Source organism: Bufo bufo, chromosome 2, assembly GCF_905171765.1.
Source record: "Bufo bufo chromosome 2, aBufBuf1.1, whole genome shotgun sequence".
Classification (NCBI taxonomy): Eukaryota; Metazoa; Chordata; class Amphibia; order Anura; family Bufonidae; genus Bufo; species Bufo bufo.
Genome location: NC_053390.1, coordinates 533,833,940 through 533,850,753, shown reverse-complemented (window position 1 = coordinate 533,850,753; position 16,814 = coordinate 533,833,940). Strand labels below are relative to the sequence as shown.

The 16,814-nt window shown below is 44.2% G+C and overlaps 1 protein-coding gene across 1 annotated transcript in view; it reads left to right on the top strand.

The window, feature by feature from the left end:
* CDS1 (CDP-diacylglycerol synthase 1) overlaps positions 1–16,814 on the top strand; it is a 91,896-nt gene that overhangs the window by 58,852 nt on the left and 16,230 nt on the right. The window contains exons 7-8 of the mRNA XM_040417996.1: positions 1,799–1,881; positions 13,502–13,589. Of these exons, the coding sequence (XP_040273930.1) occupies positions 1,799–1,881; positions 13,502–13,589 (171 nt within the window). The remainder of the gene's footprint in view (positions 1–1,798; positions 1,882–13,501; positions 13,590–16,814) is intronic.

The window sequence follows — 16,814 nt, the reverse complement described above, 5'->3', positions numbered from 1 at the left end:
TGTTTCCTTTATTTGTTTTTTACATTTACTGGGTATAAAAAAAAAAAAAAATTAAAAAAAGTTATGGCTTTCAAAGCTGCATGTGCTAAAAAAATGCATTTGGTCTTGGTCTTGAGCTGGTTAATTGTGGATGCAAATTAGTTTGCAAATGCCCTTGGGGGGGTCCCAGTTCCATCAAGTGCTCCAGATCTCACTTGGAAATCCTGCTCTCTGCTCCTCCCTCTTTGTCCTAATTGACAGCCCCAGTCTTGTGCCACATAAAAATCTTACACATACACCATTTGTGCCTGGCACATTGTGCATGCGCAGGATTGGAAAGAGCAGTGCAGGTGTGAGAACTCTGGGGCTGTCAATCAGGACAAGGGGGGAGGAATGGGACAAGTTTGCAGACGAGACCTGGAGCATTTGCTGGGATTGAGACTGACCTCAGGCTCTAGCATAGTGGATTAAAGTGTGCACATTTCTAAGTACTGTTTAGTAGGCACAAATCTTCTGACAGGTTCCCTTTAAAGGGAATCTTTCACCTAAACTGACCATTATAGAACACTAACCCCATAATCTGCATTATAGTCCCCATATTTGAATGCTACTTACCGTATAGCTGTCCATCGCTTATTTTTGCTAAAAAACACTTATATTCAATATGTTAATTAGGTTCCAAAGATGCCCAGGGGCGGCGTTCAAGCGGCCGGTGCCCAGTCCCCTCGTCGCTTTTCATATGAAACCCCTCCCCTTTCACCCTTTTGGCCCGCCCTAGTCCTTCAGAAATCCAGCGCCAGCGCCGTTCACGAGATTTGCCGCTCCTGCGCACTTCATTCCTCATTATATTGAATATAAGTGTTTTTTAATGAAAATAAGCGACAGACAGCTATACGGTAAGTAGCATTCCAATATGGGGACTATAATGCAGATCATGGGGTTAGTGTTCTATAATGGTCAGTTTAGGTGAAAGACTCCCTTTAACAATTATTGTGTGTAATTGTTTTTATATATATATATATATATATATATATATATATATCTTTCTTAAACAGGTACAGTTTTCATACCCTTTAACTTTTTTTCCCCATTTTGTTATGTTGTGGCCTTGTGTTAAAATAAATAAAAAGTTTAAATTGTTCCCCATTATTTTACTCTCAGTACCCCATAATGAGAAAGTGAAAACAGAATGTTTGAAATCTTTGCTAATTTGTTGAAAATGAAAAACTAAAATCTTGCATTGACATAAGTGTTCAGACCCTTTCCTCACTATCTTTGGCAGTGATTACAGCCCCCAGTCCTCCTGGATGTGATGCCACAAGGTTTGCACACCTGGATTTGCGGATTTTCTGCAGATCCTCTCAAGTTGACGAAGTTACAGTGCCGTAATCTCGCAATGCGCGAGCTAGCGCATGCGCAGTTCGTTCACTAAAGCTGATGCCAGCAAAGGGAACAAACACTTTGCCGACACTGCGCATGCACCAGTTTGCGCATCGCGAGATTACAGCACTGTAACTTCGTGAGCATGGAGGAGATTCCTGGATGCAGGCGGTGCTGGGCTCCTTCACAGGGGGCGCAGCTCTATAGGGTAAAACTAGGTGACAGAATCCCTTTAAAGGGCATTTTTCAGAGCTGTACTTTGCAACAAGCGGTCCAGCACTGTGTCCGTCACATGACACAGCACCTTTCCATGGTTTATTTGTTTTACCGTCTTTCTCACACTCCTCTCTGCAATTGACTTCATGCCTGTGAGTTGTCCTTGCCTCTAGCATAGTTTTGTCCTATTTACTGATTGTTATGTTGTCTCCCCTATTAACAGTTTGGATGGACTCATGTCACTTTGCTGATTACTGTCACACAGTCTCATCTTATCATCCAAAATCTTTTTGAAGGGATTATCTGGTAAGATCTCACATCTGTGCAGTTACATATTTAATGTGCTCATTGACAGACCAAAGGTAACCAAAAGATAGTGTCCTCTGCAGTTGAAACTCAATTAGCTAGATTTACTGGATACTTTTTAATTGCTTTTCAGTGGTTTCATTATATCTGTTTCACAGCATATAGAACTGTATGACATAGCAATGACATTTTCAATGTAGGCCACAAGGAAGGTTCTAAGGACAGGTTATTCCAGGTCATGACTATTTGCAGTACCCGAAAACAAAAATGCAAGCACAAAATCTGCTTATTGCTAAGAACAGGATATTTATGGTAGATTCTGCAATTACAGCAGTTGTGTCAATGTAGGCCATAGAGACACTTATAATGTATAGGTTTTTAGTTTGTGCTTTTTTGAGGCCTGGAAAAGAATCATTCTCGATACATTTTATTTATATGTTACTATGTGTTTTGGTGTGTGTATAATAACCTTAGAACAGCAGAGCACAGTCTAAAATATACACACATACTATAGTGACATCACAACAGAGGAGTCAGGAAATATACACACACATACTATAGTGACATCACAACAGAGGAGTCAGGAAATATACACACATACTACAGTGACATCACAACAGAGGAGTCAGGAAATATACACACATACTACAGTGACATCACAACAGAGGAGTCAGGAAATATACACACATACTACAGTGACATCACAACAGAGGAGTCAGGAAATATACACACATACTACAGTGACATCACAACAGAGGAGTCAGGAAATATACACACATACTACAGTGACATCACAACAGAGGAGTCAGGAAATATACACACATACTACAGTGACATCACAACAGAGGAGTCAGGAAATATACACACATACTACAGTGACATCACAACAGAGGAGTCAGGAAATATACACACATACTACAGTGACATCACAACAGAGGAGTCAGGAAATATACACACATACTACAGTGACATCACAACAGAGGAGTCAGGAAATATACACACATACTACAGTGACATCACAACAGAGGAGTCAGGAAATATACACACATACTACAGTGACATCACAACAGAGGAGTCAGGAAATATACACACATACTACAGTGACATTACAACAGAGAAGTCAAGAAATATACACACATACTACAGTGACATCACAACAGAGGAGTCAGGAAATATACACACATTCTACAGTGACATTACAACAGAGAAGTCAAGAAATATACACACATACTATAGTGACATCACAAGAGAGCACAATCTGGAAATATACACATACTGTAACAGTGACATCACAACAGAGCATAGCCTAGAAATGTACACACACTACAGTGACATCACAACAGTTATAAACACATTCTACAGTGACATTACAACAGAGAAGTCAAGAAATATACACAAATACTATAGTGACATCACAAGAGAGCACAATCTGGAAATATACACATACTGTAACAGTGACATCACAACAGAGCATAGCCTAGAAATGTACACACACTACAGTGACATCACAACAGTTATAAACACATTCTACAGTGACATCACAACACAGGAGTCTAGAAATATACACACATACTACCGGGACATCACAACAGACCACAGTCTAGAAATATATACACATAGTACAGTGACATCACAACAGACCACAGTCTAGAAATATACACACATACTACAGTGACATCACAACAGAGCACAGTCTAGAAATATATACATACTACAGTGACATCACAACAGAGCACAGTCTAGAAATATATACACATACTACAGTGACCTCACAACAGACCACAGTCTAGAAATATATACACATACTACAGTGACCTCACAACAGACCACAGTCTAGAAATATATACACATTCTACAGTGACATCACAACAGAGCACAGTCTAGAAATATATACACATACTACAGTGACATCACAACAGAGCACAGTCTAGAAATATATACACATACTACAGTGACATCACAACAGAGCACAGTCTAGAAATATATACACCTACTACAGTGACATCACAACAGAGCACAGTCTAGAAATACATACACATACTACAGTGACAACACAGTCTAGAAATATACACACATACTAATTTGAAATACGGATATTGTGATATCATTATCATGCATTTATGAATACACATAAAATGGTGATATCACTGTAAGACATACAATATTAATACAGGCAGTACTGTGTCATCATCATGTAGCTTGTCAATATTCACACCATTGTGATATTACCACAGTATCGCACAACTTTTGAATACACACAGTAATATGACCATATCACAATCGAGTGCAGCCATTAAACTTTTCATTCCCAGGTCAATCGTACACTTTTCACACAAATATAACCTAAATTATATAAAAAAATAAACCATATCATACCCACACCCATAATTTCTTGAATTAGGCACCTGGCACCGTGTGCAAATACCACCCAGTACATTATAGTCATGCAATTTTACATAAAAGTGTTAAAAAAGAAATAAGATTCATGATTGTGCTAGAATATAAAGGTATACATATCACATATGTACCTATTATCAGAACAACTTAATAGACTAAAAGTCTCCATGATCCAGATGCCAGTTAACAAGTTAACTTTTGAGCCACAGAATTGAGCAATTTCCTGATTAGGCAAGGGGAGTGATTAGATGTGTAAGTGTCCATCTTCTCAGTTCTTTGGTTACAACCCTCCCCCCAAATGTTAGAACACATGTACACCCTGACTGATAAGAGGGGTGATAACATGAAGAAAAGTCCCTGTATTAAAGGGGTTGTCGTGAGAGTGGCATTTATCATGTAGAGAAAGTTAATACAAGCCTCTTACTAATACACTGCTCAAAAAAATAAAGGGAACACAAAAATAACACATCCTAGTAGGGGTGCACCGAAATGAAAATTCTGGTCCGAAACCGAAACCGAAAATTCAGGATGCCCTTGACCGAAAACCGAAACCGAAACTGCCTTTTTGCCCAAATACTTTTAAAATACTTTTTTTTTAATGATTTTATTAATAATTCTTTTTCATGAATGAAATTCATCTGTGGGTGGCGCTGTTATGGAGAGGGGGATCTGTGGGTGGCGCTGTTATGGAGAGGGGGATCTGTGGGTGGCGCTGTTATGGAGAGGGGGATCTGTGGGTGGCGCTGTTATGGAGAGGGGGATCTGTGGGTGGCGCTATGGAAAGGGGGATCTGTGGGTGGCGCTGTTATGGAGAGGGGGATCTGTGGGTGGCGCTGTTATGGAGAGGGGGATCTGTGGGTGGCGCTGTTATGGAGAGGGGGATCTGTGGGTGGCGCTATGGAGAGGGGGATCTGTGGGTGGCGCTATGGAGAGGGGGATCTGTGGGTGGCGCTATGGAGAGGGGGATCTGTGGGTGGCGCTGTTATGGAGAGGGGGATCTGTGGGTGGCGCTGGTATGGAGAGGGGGATCTGTGGGTGGTGCTGTTATGGAGAGGGGGATCTGTGGGTGGCGCTGTTATGGAGAGGGGGATCTGTGGGTGGCGCTGTTATGGAGAGGGGGATCTGTGGGTGGTGCTGTTATGGAGAGGGGGATCTGTGCACTGTTATGGAGAGGGGGATCTGTGGGTGGCGCTGTTATGGAGAGGGGGATCTGTGGGTGGCTCTGTTATGGAGGGGGGGATATGTGCACTGTTATGGGCATAACAGTGCACAGATCCCTTTCCCCATAACAGTGCACAGATCCCTTTCCCCATAACAGTGCACAGATCCCTTTCCCCATAACAGTGCACAGATCCCTTTCCCCATAACAGTGCACAGATCCCTTTCCCCATAACAGTGCACAGATCCCCCCTCCCCATAGCAGTGCACAGATCCCCCCTCCCCATAGCAGTGCCATAGACCGATCCCCCTACCCATAACAGCCCCGGCCCTGCTGCTCACAGCATCTTTATTTTACCTTACAATCGTGAGGCTCCAGTAACTAACAACTCTGCAGGCAGAGCGGAGGGCGGCGTAACGTCACTTACTCACGTGACGCACCTGCTCCGCCCACTTTATGAATGAAGGAGGCGGAGCAGGCGCGTCACGTGAGTAAGTGACGTTACGCCGCCCTCCGCTCTGCCTGCAGAGTTGTTAGTTACTGGAGCCTCACGATTGTAAGGTAAAATTAAGATGCAGTGACAAAGTAAACCGCCCGCCCGGCGCCCGCCCGCAGATGGTGGGTGACAAATCCCACACCCCATATTTTCGGCCGATATGTAACAATATCGGCCGAAGTGGATTAGGTGCATTTTCGGCCGATATTTTCGGCTGCCGAAATTTCGGTGCACCCCTACATCCTAGATCTGAGTTAATTAAATATTCTTCTGAAATACTTTGTTCTTTACATAGTTGAATGTGCTGACAACAAAATCACACAAAAATTAAAAAAATGGAAATCAAATTTTTCAACCCATGGAGGTCTGGATTTGGAGTCACACTCAAAATTAAAGTGGAAAAACATACTACAGGCTGATCCAACTTTGATGTAATGTCCTTAAAACAAGTCAAAATGAGGCTCAGTAGTGTGTGTGGCCTCCACGTGCCTGTATGACCTCCCTACAACGCCTGTGCATGCTCCTGATGAGGTGGCGGACTGTCTCCTGAGGGATCTCCTCCCAGACCTGGACTAAAGCATCTGCCAACTCCTGGACAGTCTGTGGTGCAACGTGACGTTGGTGGATAGAGCGAGACATGATGTCCCAGATGTGCTCAATTGGATTCAGGTCTGGGGAACGGGCGGGCCAGCCCATAGCATCAATGCCTTTGTCTTGCAGGAACTGCTAACACACTTCAGCCACATGAGGTCTAGCATTGTCTTGCATTAGGAGGAACCCAGGTCCAACCGCACCAGCATATGGTCTCACAAGGGGTCTGAGGATCTCATCTCAGTACCTAATGGCATTCAGGCTATCTCTGGCGATCACATGGAGGGCTGTGCGGCCCTCCAAAGAAATGCCACAACACACCATTACTGACCCAATGCCAAACCGGTCATGCTGGAGGATGTTGCAGGCAGCAGAACGTTCTCCACGGCGTCTCCAGACTCTGTCACGTCTGTCACATGTGCTCAGTGTGAACCTGCTTTCATCTGTGAAGAGCACAGGGCGCCAGTGGCGAATTTGCCAATCTTGTGTTCTCTGGCAAATGCCAAACGTCCTGCACGGTGTTGGGCTGTAAGCACAACCCCCACCTGTGGACGTTGGGCCCTCATATCACCCTCATGGAGTCTGTTTCTGACCGTTTGAGCAGACACATGCACATTTGTGGCCTGCTGGAGGTCATTTTGCAGTGCTCTGGCAGTGCTCTTCCTGTTCCTCCTTGCACAAAGGCGGAGGTAGCGGTCCTGCTGGGTTGTTGCCCTCCTACGGCCTCCTCCACGTCTCCTGATGTACTGGCCTGTCTCCTGGTAGCGCCTCCATGCTCTGGACACTACGCTGACAGACACAGCAAACCTTCTTGACACAGCTCGCATTGATGTGCCATCCTGGATAAGCTGCACTACCTGAGCCACTTGTGTGGGTTGTAGACTCCGCCTCATGCTACCACTAGAGTGAAAGCACCGCCAGCATTCAAAAGTGACCAAAACATCAGCCAGGAAGCATAGGAACTGAGAAGTGGTCTGTGGTTACCACCTGCAGAACCACTCCTTTATTGGGGGCGTCTTGCTAATTGCCTATAATTTCCACCTGTTGTCTATCCCATTTGCACAACAGCATGTGAAATTGATTGTCACTCAGTGTTGCTTCCTAAGTGGACAGTTTGATTTCACAGAAGTGTGATTGACTTGGAGTTACATTGTGTTGTTTAAGTGTTCCCTTTAATTTTTTTGAGCAGTGTATATTGTTATTATCCAAATTGCCTCCTTTGCTGGCTGGATTCATTTTTCCATCACATTATACACTGCTTGTTTCCATGGCTACGACCACCCTGCAATCCATCAGTGGTGGTCGTGCTTTCACACTATAGGAAAAAGCACTAGCCTATGTGCACTCCCATTGTCCTGGCCACAAGAGAGGCTGATGCTTTTTCCTATAATGTGCAAGCACGACCACCACTGATGGATTGCAGGGTGGTCTGTAACCATGGAAACAAGCAGTGTATAATGTGATGGAAAAATAAATCCAGCCAGCAAAGGAAGCAATATGGACAATCACAATATATTAGTAAGTGCTTTATATTACCTTCCTCTACATGATAACTGCACCTTACTGAAGTGAGACAACCCTTTTTAAGTTTCATGGGAAGGCTAGAGCTAGAATATCAGGTCAATTCCTTTTAACGTGGTGTGGGACCTTTGTGTTGCATGCCTTCTGGACCATCAAATGCTGATTAATATAATTATATAACTTGATAGAAGTTGAAATGTTTTTTCTTTTTTCTGATACTGAGCTTGGAATCTACTGAATTAAATGATACAATTATGGCTGCCTGCAGCTGCTCCTCAGGGGTGCTTCTGGTCTACCATGTATACAGTGAAGTCAGTAGTAAAGTACACCGCCAGAATGTTAGCCATTAACTCCATCTCTGCAGGGGATCTGGAGCTTTGTATAAAAAAAAGCCCCAAAGCTCTGACCGCACCGAATGTTGGATCTAAACATGCCATGGAGTTAAAAGGTGGAGGTATATGTTCAGACAAACAAGCTCTTGTTACAAATGATATCATCTTGCAGTTTTTCTAATGATTTCCGAGGAGCAACTCTCCATCCCAAATAGGTCTAGTGAAAGGGTGACTAAACCTTTGATGGAAAAATGAAGGGACACAGTGCTGGTCAGAGCACTCTGCCCTTTCGGCTTTCATCCGCTACGCCTCGGCATTTGGAGTGTGTGGAGTTCAGATATTTTCTATAGATCCATACTCTTCACGCTCCAAAAGCCAAGCAGAGCCGATGAAAGCCAAATGAGCAGTAGTTAGTATTTTTATCAAAGGTTTAGCTACCCTATAACGGTGTCACAGTTTCGTGTCCTGAAGCCACTAACCGGACAATGTAGCGCTATATAGGAAGGAAATAGGTTTGTAAAAATGTTACACTCTGAGGCCTCTTGCACATGACCGTATGGCTTTTTCAGTATTTTGCAGTCTGCAAAAAACAGATCCACAAAAAATACGGATGACGTCCGTGTGCATTCCGTTTTTTGCAGAATGGAACAGCTGGCCCCTGAAAGAACAGTACTATCGTTGTCCGTTATGTGGACAATAATAGGACATGTTCTATCTTTGAACGGAAATACGGAAACGGAAGGCATATGGAACGCAAAAAACGTAACGTAAATGAAAAAAATAAAAATAAGCCCATAAAGACGTGCACGCTACCTGTGAAGAGTCAGTTGGGTGGTCCCATTTTCAGGAATAGTCCTGTAGTCCAAGCTTGCAAACGCAGGCATGCGCAGTGCAAATATGGTGCCAAGGTCAGTACACCTCACTAGATGCTGCTTGGAATTTGGAAGTGTAGGACTACTCCTGATACTAGGACTATTCACAGGTAGTGTTTACTACGTAATAAGTGACGTAAAAGTCTTACTGTCCTGGACTGGGATTCATAGTATTCAATAGGCCAATTGCACTTGGCACATTCTCATTTTACGGGTGACTATGTGTTCCCACAGTAGAAACCAAAACTACACTGCTCAAAAAAATAAAGGGAACACTTAAACAACACAATGTAACTCCAAGTCAATCACACTTCTGTGAAATCAAACTGTCCACTTAGGAAGCAACACTGAGTGACAATCAATTTCACATGCTGTTGTGAAAATGGGATAGACAACAGGTGGAAATTATAGGCAATTAGCAAGACAACCCCAATAAAGCAATTAGCAAGACACCCCCAATAAAGAAGTGGTTCTGCAGGTGGTGATCACAGACCACTTCTCAGTTCCTATGCTTCCTGGATGATGTTTTGGTCACTTTTGAATGCTGGCAGTGCTTTCACTCTAGTGGTAGCATGAGACGGAGTCTACAACCCACACAAGTGGCTCAGGTAGTGCAGCTTATCCAGGATGGCACATCAATGCGAGCTGTGGCAAGAAGGTTTGCTGTGTCTGTCAGCGTAGTGTCCAGAGCATGGAGGCGCTACCAGGAGACAGGTCAGTACATCAGGAGACGTGTAGGAGGGCAACAACCCAGCAGCAGGACCGCTACCTCCGCCTTTGTGCAAGGAGGAACAGGAGGAGCACTGCCAGAGCCCTGCAAAATGACCTCCAGCAGGCCACAAATGTGCATGTGTCTGCTCAAACGGTCAGAAACAGACTCCATGAGGGTGATATGAGGGCCCAACGTCCACAGGTGGGGGTTGTGCTTACAGCCCAACACCGTGCAGGACGTTTGGCATTTGCCAGAGAACACCAAGATTGGCAAATTCGCCACTGGTGCCCTGTGCTCTTCACAGATGAAAGCAGGTTCACACTGAGCACATGTGACAGACGTGACAGAGTCTGGAGACGCCGTGGAGAACGTTCTGCTGCCTGCAACATCCTCCAGCATGACCGGTTTGGCTTTGGGTCAGTAATGGTGTGTTGTGGCATTTCTTTGGAGGGCTGCACAGCCCTCCATGTGCTCGCCAGAGGTAGCCTGACTGCCATTAGGTACCACGATGAGATCCTCAGACCCCTTGTGAGACCATATGCTGGTGCGGTTGGCCCTGGGTTCCTCCTAATGCAAGACAATGGTAGACCTCATGTGGCTGAAGTGTGTCAGCAGTTCCTGCAAGACGAAGGCATTGATGCTATGGGCTGGCCCGCCCGTTCCCCAGACCTGAATCCAATTGAGCACATATGGGACATCATGTCTCGCTCTATCCACCAACGTCACGTTGCACCACAGACTGTCCAGGAGTTGGCAGATGCTTTAGTCCAGGTCTGGGAGGAGATCCCTCAGGAGACAGTCCGCCACCTCATCAGGAGCATGCACAGGCGTTGTAGGGAGGTCATACAGGCACGTGGAGGCCACACACACTACTGAGCCTCATTTTGACTTGTTTTAAGGACATTACATCAAAGTTAGATCAGCCTGTAGTGTGTTTTTCCACTTTAATTTTGAGTGTGACTCCAAATCCAGACCTCCATGGGTTGAAAAATTTGATTTCCATTTTTAATTTTTGTGTGATTTTGTTGTCAGCACATTCAACTATGTAAAGAACAAAGTATTTCAGAAGAATATTTAATTAATTCAGATCTAGGATGAGTTATTTTTGTGTTCCCTTTATTTTTTTGAGCAGTGTATATACAGTTGCAAGAAAAAGTGTGTGAACCCTTTGGAATGATGGATTTCTGCACAAATTGGTTATAAAATGTGATCTGATCTTCATCTAAGTCACAACAATAGACAATCACAGTCTGCTTAAACTAATAACACACAAAGAATTAAATGTTACCATGTTTTTATTGAATACACCATGTAAACATTCACAGTGCAGGTGGGAAAAGTATGTGAACCCTTGGATTTAATAACTGGTTGAACCTCCTTTGGCAGCAATAACTTCAACCAAACGTTTCCTGTAGTTGCAGATGAGACGTGCACAACGGTCAGGAGTAATTCTTGACCATTCCTCTTTACAGAACTCTTTCAGTTCAGCAATATTCTTGGGATGTCTGGTGTGAATTGCTTTTTTGAGGTCATGCCTGGGCCACTTCAGAAGGCGTATTTTCTTCTGTTTAAGCCATTCTGTTGTTGATTTACTTCTATGCTTTGGGTCGTTGTCCTGTTGCAACACCTATCTTCTGTTGAGCTTCAGCTGGTGGACAGATGGCCTAAAGTTCTCCTGCAAAATGTCTTGATAAACTTGGGAATTCATTTTTCCTTCGATGATAGCAATCCGTCCAGGCCCTGACGCAGCAAAGCAGCCCCAAACCATGATGCCCCCACCACCATACTTCACAGTTGGGATGAGGTTTTGATGTTGGTGTGCTGTGCCTCTTTTTCTCCACACATAGTGTTGTGTGTTTCTTCCAAACAACTCAACTTTGGTTTCATCTGTCCACAGAATATTATGCCAGTACTGCTGTGGAACATGCAGGTGCTTTTGTGCAAACTGTAAACGTGCAGCAATGTTTTTTTTTGGACAGCAGTGGCTTCCTCTGTGGTATCCTCTCATGAAATCCATTCTTGTTTAGTGTTTTACGTATCGTAGATTCGCTAACAGGGATGTTAGCGTATGCCAGAAACTTTTGTAAGTCTTTAGCTGACACTCTAGGATTCTTCTTCACCTCATTGAGCAGTCTGCGCTGTTCTCTTGCAGTTAGGGTTGTTGCGGGTATCGAAATTTCGATACCTTTGTCCCGGTATCAATACTATAACGGGATTTCCATTTTTTCGATACTGGGCTGCGCTGCTGTGCAGTCTAGTATCTCTGAGCATGAGCATGCTGCTGTCAGCCCGCTCATGTTCCCTCAGCAGCACAGGGGAGAAGGAAGCAGTCACCAATGATAGTGCGAGGCATCATTCACATCAGGCAATGCTTCTTGTGAAAAGCAAACCCAGAACTGGTGTGTGTTTTTTATAGGGCAGGGCAGCTGTAACAAACACCTCCAATCTCATCTCATTGATTGGACTCCAATTAGCTCTTGGAGATGTCATTAGTCTAGGGGTTCACATACTTTTTCCTCCTGCACTGTGAATGTTTACATGGTGTGTTCAATAAAAACATGGTAACATTTAATTCTTTGTGTGTTATTAGTTTAAGCAGACTGTGATTGTCTATTGTTGTGATCAGATCACATTTTATGACTAATTTGTGCAGAAATCCATATAATTCCAAAGGGTTCACATACTTTTTCTGTATGTGAAGTGATATGGTAGATTGTGTACCCATCTTTAAATTGCATGCGTGGAGGCAGAGCACATGAAAATCCTTGTGACCTATATCCATAAGGATATGTTCAGACGCTCAAATTGCATTTGGGAAAATCTGACCTGTATTTGCTGTGGAATCTGCAGCAGAAATCCTTGGCCGACCCTCAGAATTGTGCCACAGATTTGTAGGCTAAATGCCACAGAGCCAGCTTCAGCCCATGGCTTATCCGGGTGCAGACACATGCCACAGTTTCAGCTCGATTTCCACAAGGAAACCATGCCATGAAGAGACATAAAGAGCAGCCTGAATTCCTATTAAATACAATGGGAAGACGTGTGGGGAGAGAGGCTGTGTGAACATGGGCTAATAATTCCATGTTGGGCGTATATTTTGTCCTACATGACCTCTTGATATTGAATATGTTCACATCTCTGTTGGTTCAGGGCCTCTGTCACACATTCTACCAAAAAGAGCGGACAAGAAGTCTTGTATGTAGGACTTTTTCTCCTCTAAAAAAAAAAGCGGACACCTGAACGGACTTCATTATAGTTATTGGGATCTGTTCAGCTGTTGGTTTCAGTTATGTGCCGAATTCGGCTCTTCCGTTATATTTGGTCTTCTGCTCCTCTGACCGAGCAGAACAATGGAAATTACTAGTGGTGGTGTGAACATGGCTTTACCTCTATAGTGGCTGGCTATTAGAAGGATGTGATATTTTTTTTTTTCGATGATGAGACTTGTATTAGGTACATTTTGTGATATATTGCTTTTTTCACAGTATTTGTTAAATCTGAATTGCATGTACAAGAGCTGACCTGTGGTTTGTTTTATAGGTTTCTAGTTCCAGTTTCCATTGTCATTTGTAATGACATCATGGCTTATCTTTTCGGGTTCTTCTTTGGTAGGACCCCGTTAATAAAGGTAAGCAGCAGCTAATCAGTTAGTACTGTCAGAATGTGCCACAGAGAGTGCCAGCCTTATGGAAAGCAATGTTGTGTCCACGGATGTGTAGGAGGACCGATTAGTGATGTGACGCTTCAGTGTGCAAACAGTCGGTGTGAATTGTGAGGTGTCATCAGAAAATGACCTATTGTTCAAATCACAGTTTAACATTTTTTATTTTTTTTTTGCAAGTTTTTGGTTATGTTTTTCCATGTCACACTCTAGATTAAAAATGTATGTAATCTCTGAAATTTCCACATTGGCCACTAGGTATAATAAAAGATCATGATTTCCTGTCCTATGCAGGTAACTTTCCAGTAACTATTATCACTACAATGACAAGTAACACCTCTGTATAGATAACACAGAATCCACCATTCACATTAGGTGATATCACAGCTTATCAGCTTCCTCCTGACCTCTGCACAGGTCACAGAGCATGTCCTGAAAACTCTCCCTTACTAGCCAGTAAGGTCAGCTCCTGTCCATTGTATCTATGGCCCATGTAGGTGCTTTCAAAAGTCAGGTAGGCCTAGTGGCCAGTGTGAGAACTGCAAGATTATATGTGTTTTTTTTTAAAGGGGTTGTCCGAGTTATGGAAAAAAAAAAAAATATAGCACTGAAAATCTGATGGGCAGCAATATATAACTAAGCTAAGCAAGTTTTATGCAAAAAAATATATCTATTTCCTCATTTCCCTGGTTCTCTTATGGCCCTTTGTTTACATGCAATAAAAACAATCTCTGCCCCTCCCCCTGCACTGCTAAGAGAGTGAATACAAGAGCTGCCCTGAGTGACATGTCTGCCTGCTGGGAGACTCTGCAGCATGCTGTATGTGTAGGACTACAAGTCCCAGCTGTATAATGACACTGCTAAGGGAGTGAATACAAGAGCTGCCCTGAGTGACATGTCTGCCTACTGGGAGACTCTGCAGCATGTTGTATGTGTAGGACTACAAGTCCCAGCTGTATAATGACACTGCTAAGGGAGTGAATACAAGAGCTGCCCTGAGTGACATGTCTGCCTGCTGGGAGACTGCAGCATGTTGTATGTGTAGGACTACAAGTCCCAGCTGTATAATGACACTGCTAAGGGAGTGAATACAAGAGCTGCCCTGAGTGACATGTCTGGGAGACTGCAGCATGTTGTATGTGTAGGACTACAAGTCCCATCTGTATAATGACACTGTTAAGGGAGTGGATACAAGAGCTGCCCTGAGTGCTGGGAGAATCAACAGCAACTTGTAAGTGTAGAACTACAAGTCCCAGCTGTATAATGACACTGCTAATACACACAGGATCTTCCCCCTACCTTCTTGTGCAATGCTCTCTCTAGTCTGTCAGCTCCAGTGCCCAACATTGTCCCCTCACTGCCTGCAGCTACCCAGTCTGTGCAGCTGAAGGGGTTAAGAATCCTAGGAGAGAGCAGACAGCCCGGCAGTGAAGGGGGGCGTGGCCAGCACAGTGATGTCTCGTTTAAAGGCTTGTAAACTAACTTTATCAGAGCAGGGAGAGAAGCTGACATCACAGGTCATGGGACCCTCAGTCAAATCTGATAAACCAGGCACTGCAGATAAAGTGAGTTAATTGTAAAGTTGTTATATTTGCCTAGTTAGGAACATAGAACAAAAAAATGACACGGACAACCCCTTTAAATATAGATAGTGACAGGGGGAAAAAAAACTCGCCACCATAAAAACTTGATTTAAACAATAGGTCAATTTCTGGTGACACATTCCCTTTAAGAATTTTTTTTTTTTTTGGAATATGAGTTGGTGGAACATAAGTGAGCGGGTGACAATGTCTGCCTATAATTGTTCTACTGAGTATTAAAATTCTGCTTAAAATTGTTCTAGTGAGGATTCTTAACATTCAGCACCCCCTTGGTTAAGCCTTATTTACTCATACAGTATAGAGGGTAGTTGGCTGCACAGCTAAGCCCCAACCTGCCCTACACATGGAGACTCGGACTAAGGCCTCATGCACACGACAGTATTTTTTCACGGTCCGCAAAACGGGGTTCCGTTGGTCCGTGATCCGTGACCGTTTTTTCGTCCGTGGGTCTTCCTTGATTTTTGGAGGATCCACGGATATGAAAAAAAAGTCGTTTTGGTGTCCGCCTGGCCGTGCGGAGCCAAACGGATCCGTCCTGACTTACTATGCAAGTCAATGTGGACGGATCCGTTTGACGTTGACACAATATGGTGCAATTGCAAACTGATCCGTCCCCCTATGACTTTCAATGTAAAGTCAGGAGTTAATATACCATAGGATCAGAGTTTTCTCCAATCCGATTGTATATTTTAACTTGAAGCGTCCCCATCACCATGGGAACGCCTCTATGTTAGAATATACCATCGGATTTGAGTTAGATCGTGAAGCTCATATCCGACAGTATATTCTAACACAGAGGCGTTCCCATAGTGATGGGGACGCTTCAAGTTAGAATATCCTACGAACTGTGTACATGACTGCCCCCTGCTACCTGGCAGCACCCGATCTTTTACAGGGGGCTGTGATCCGCACAATTAACCCCTCAGGTGCCGCACCTAAAGGTTAATTGTGTCACCCCCCCCCCCCCCCCAAGTTAAAATCACGTTCCGAATCCCCCATCATTGGTGGCCAGTGCGGCCTCACATCTCCCCTCCCCCCCCCCAGTTAAAATCACATTCCCCCATCATTGGTGGCAGTGGAGAGTTCCGATCGGAGTCCCAGTTTAATCGCTGGGGCTCCGATCGGTAACCATGGCAACCAGGACGCTACTGCAGTCCTGGTTGCCATGGTTACTTAGCAATTTTTAGAAGCATTATACTTACCTGCGAGCTGCGATGTCTGTGACCGGCCGGGTGCTCCTCCTACTGGTAAGTGAAAGGTCTGTGTGGCGCATTGCTTATAGCACAGACCTGTCACTTACCAGTAGGAGGAGCGCCCGGCCGGTCACAGACATCGCAGGTAAGTATAATGCTTCTAAAAATTGCTAAGTAACCATGGCAACCAGGACTGCAGTAGCATCCTGGTTGCCATGGTTACCGATCGGAGCCCCAGTGATTAAACTGGGACTCCGATCGGAACTCTCCACTGCCACCAATGATGGGGGAACGTGATTTTAACTAGGGGGGGGGGGGGGGAGATGTGAGGCAGCACTGGCCACCAATGATGGGGGATTCGGAACGTGATTTTAACTAGGGGGGGGGGGGGGGGGAGG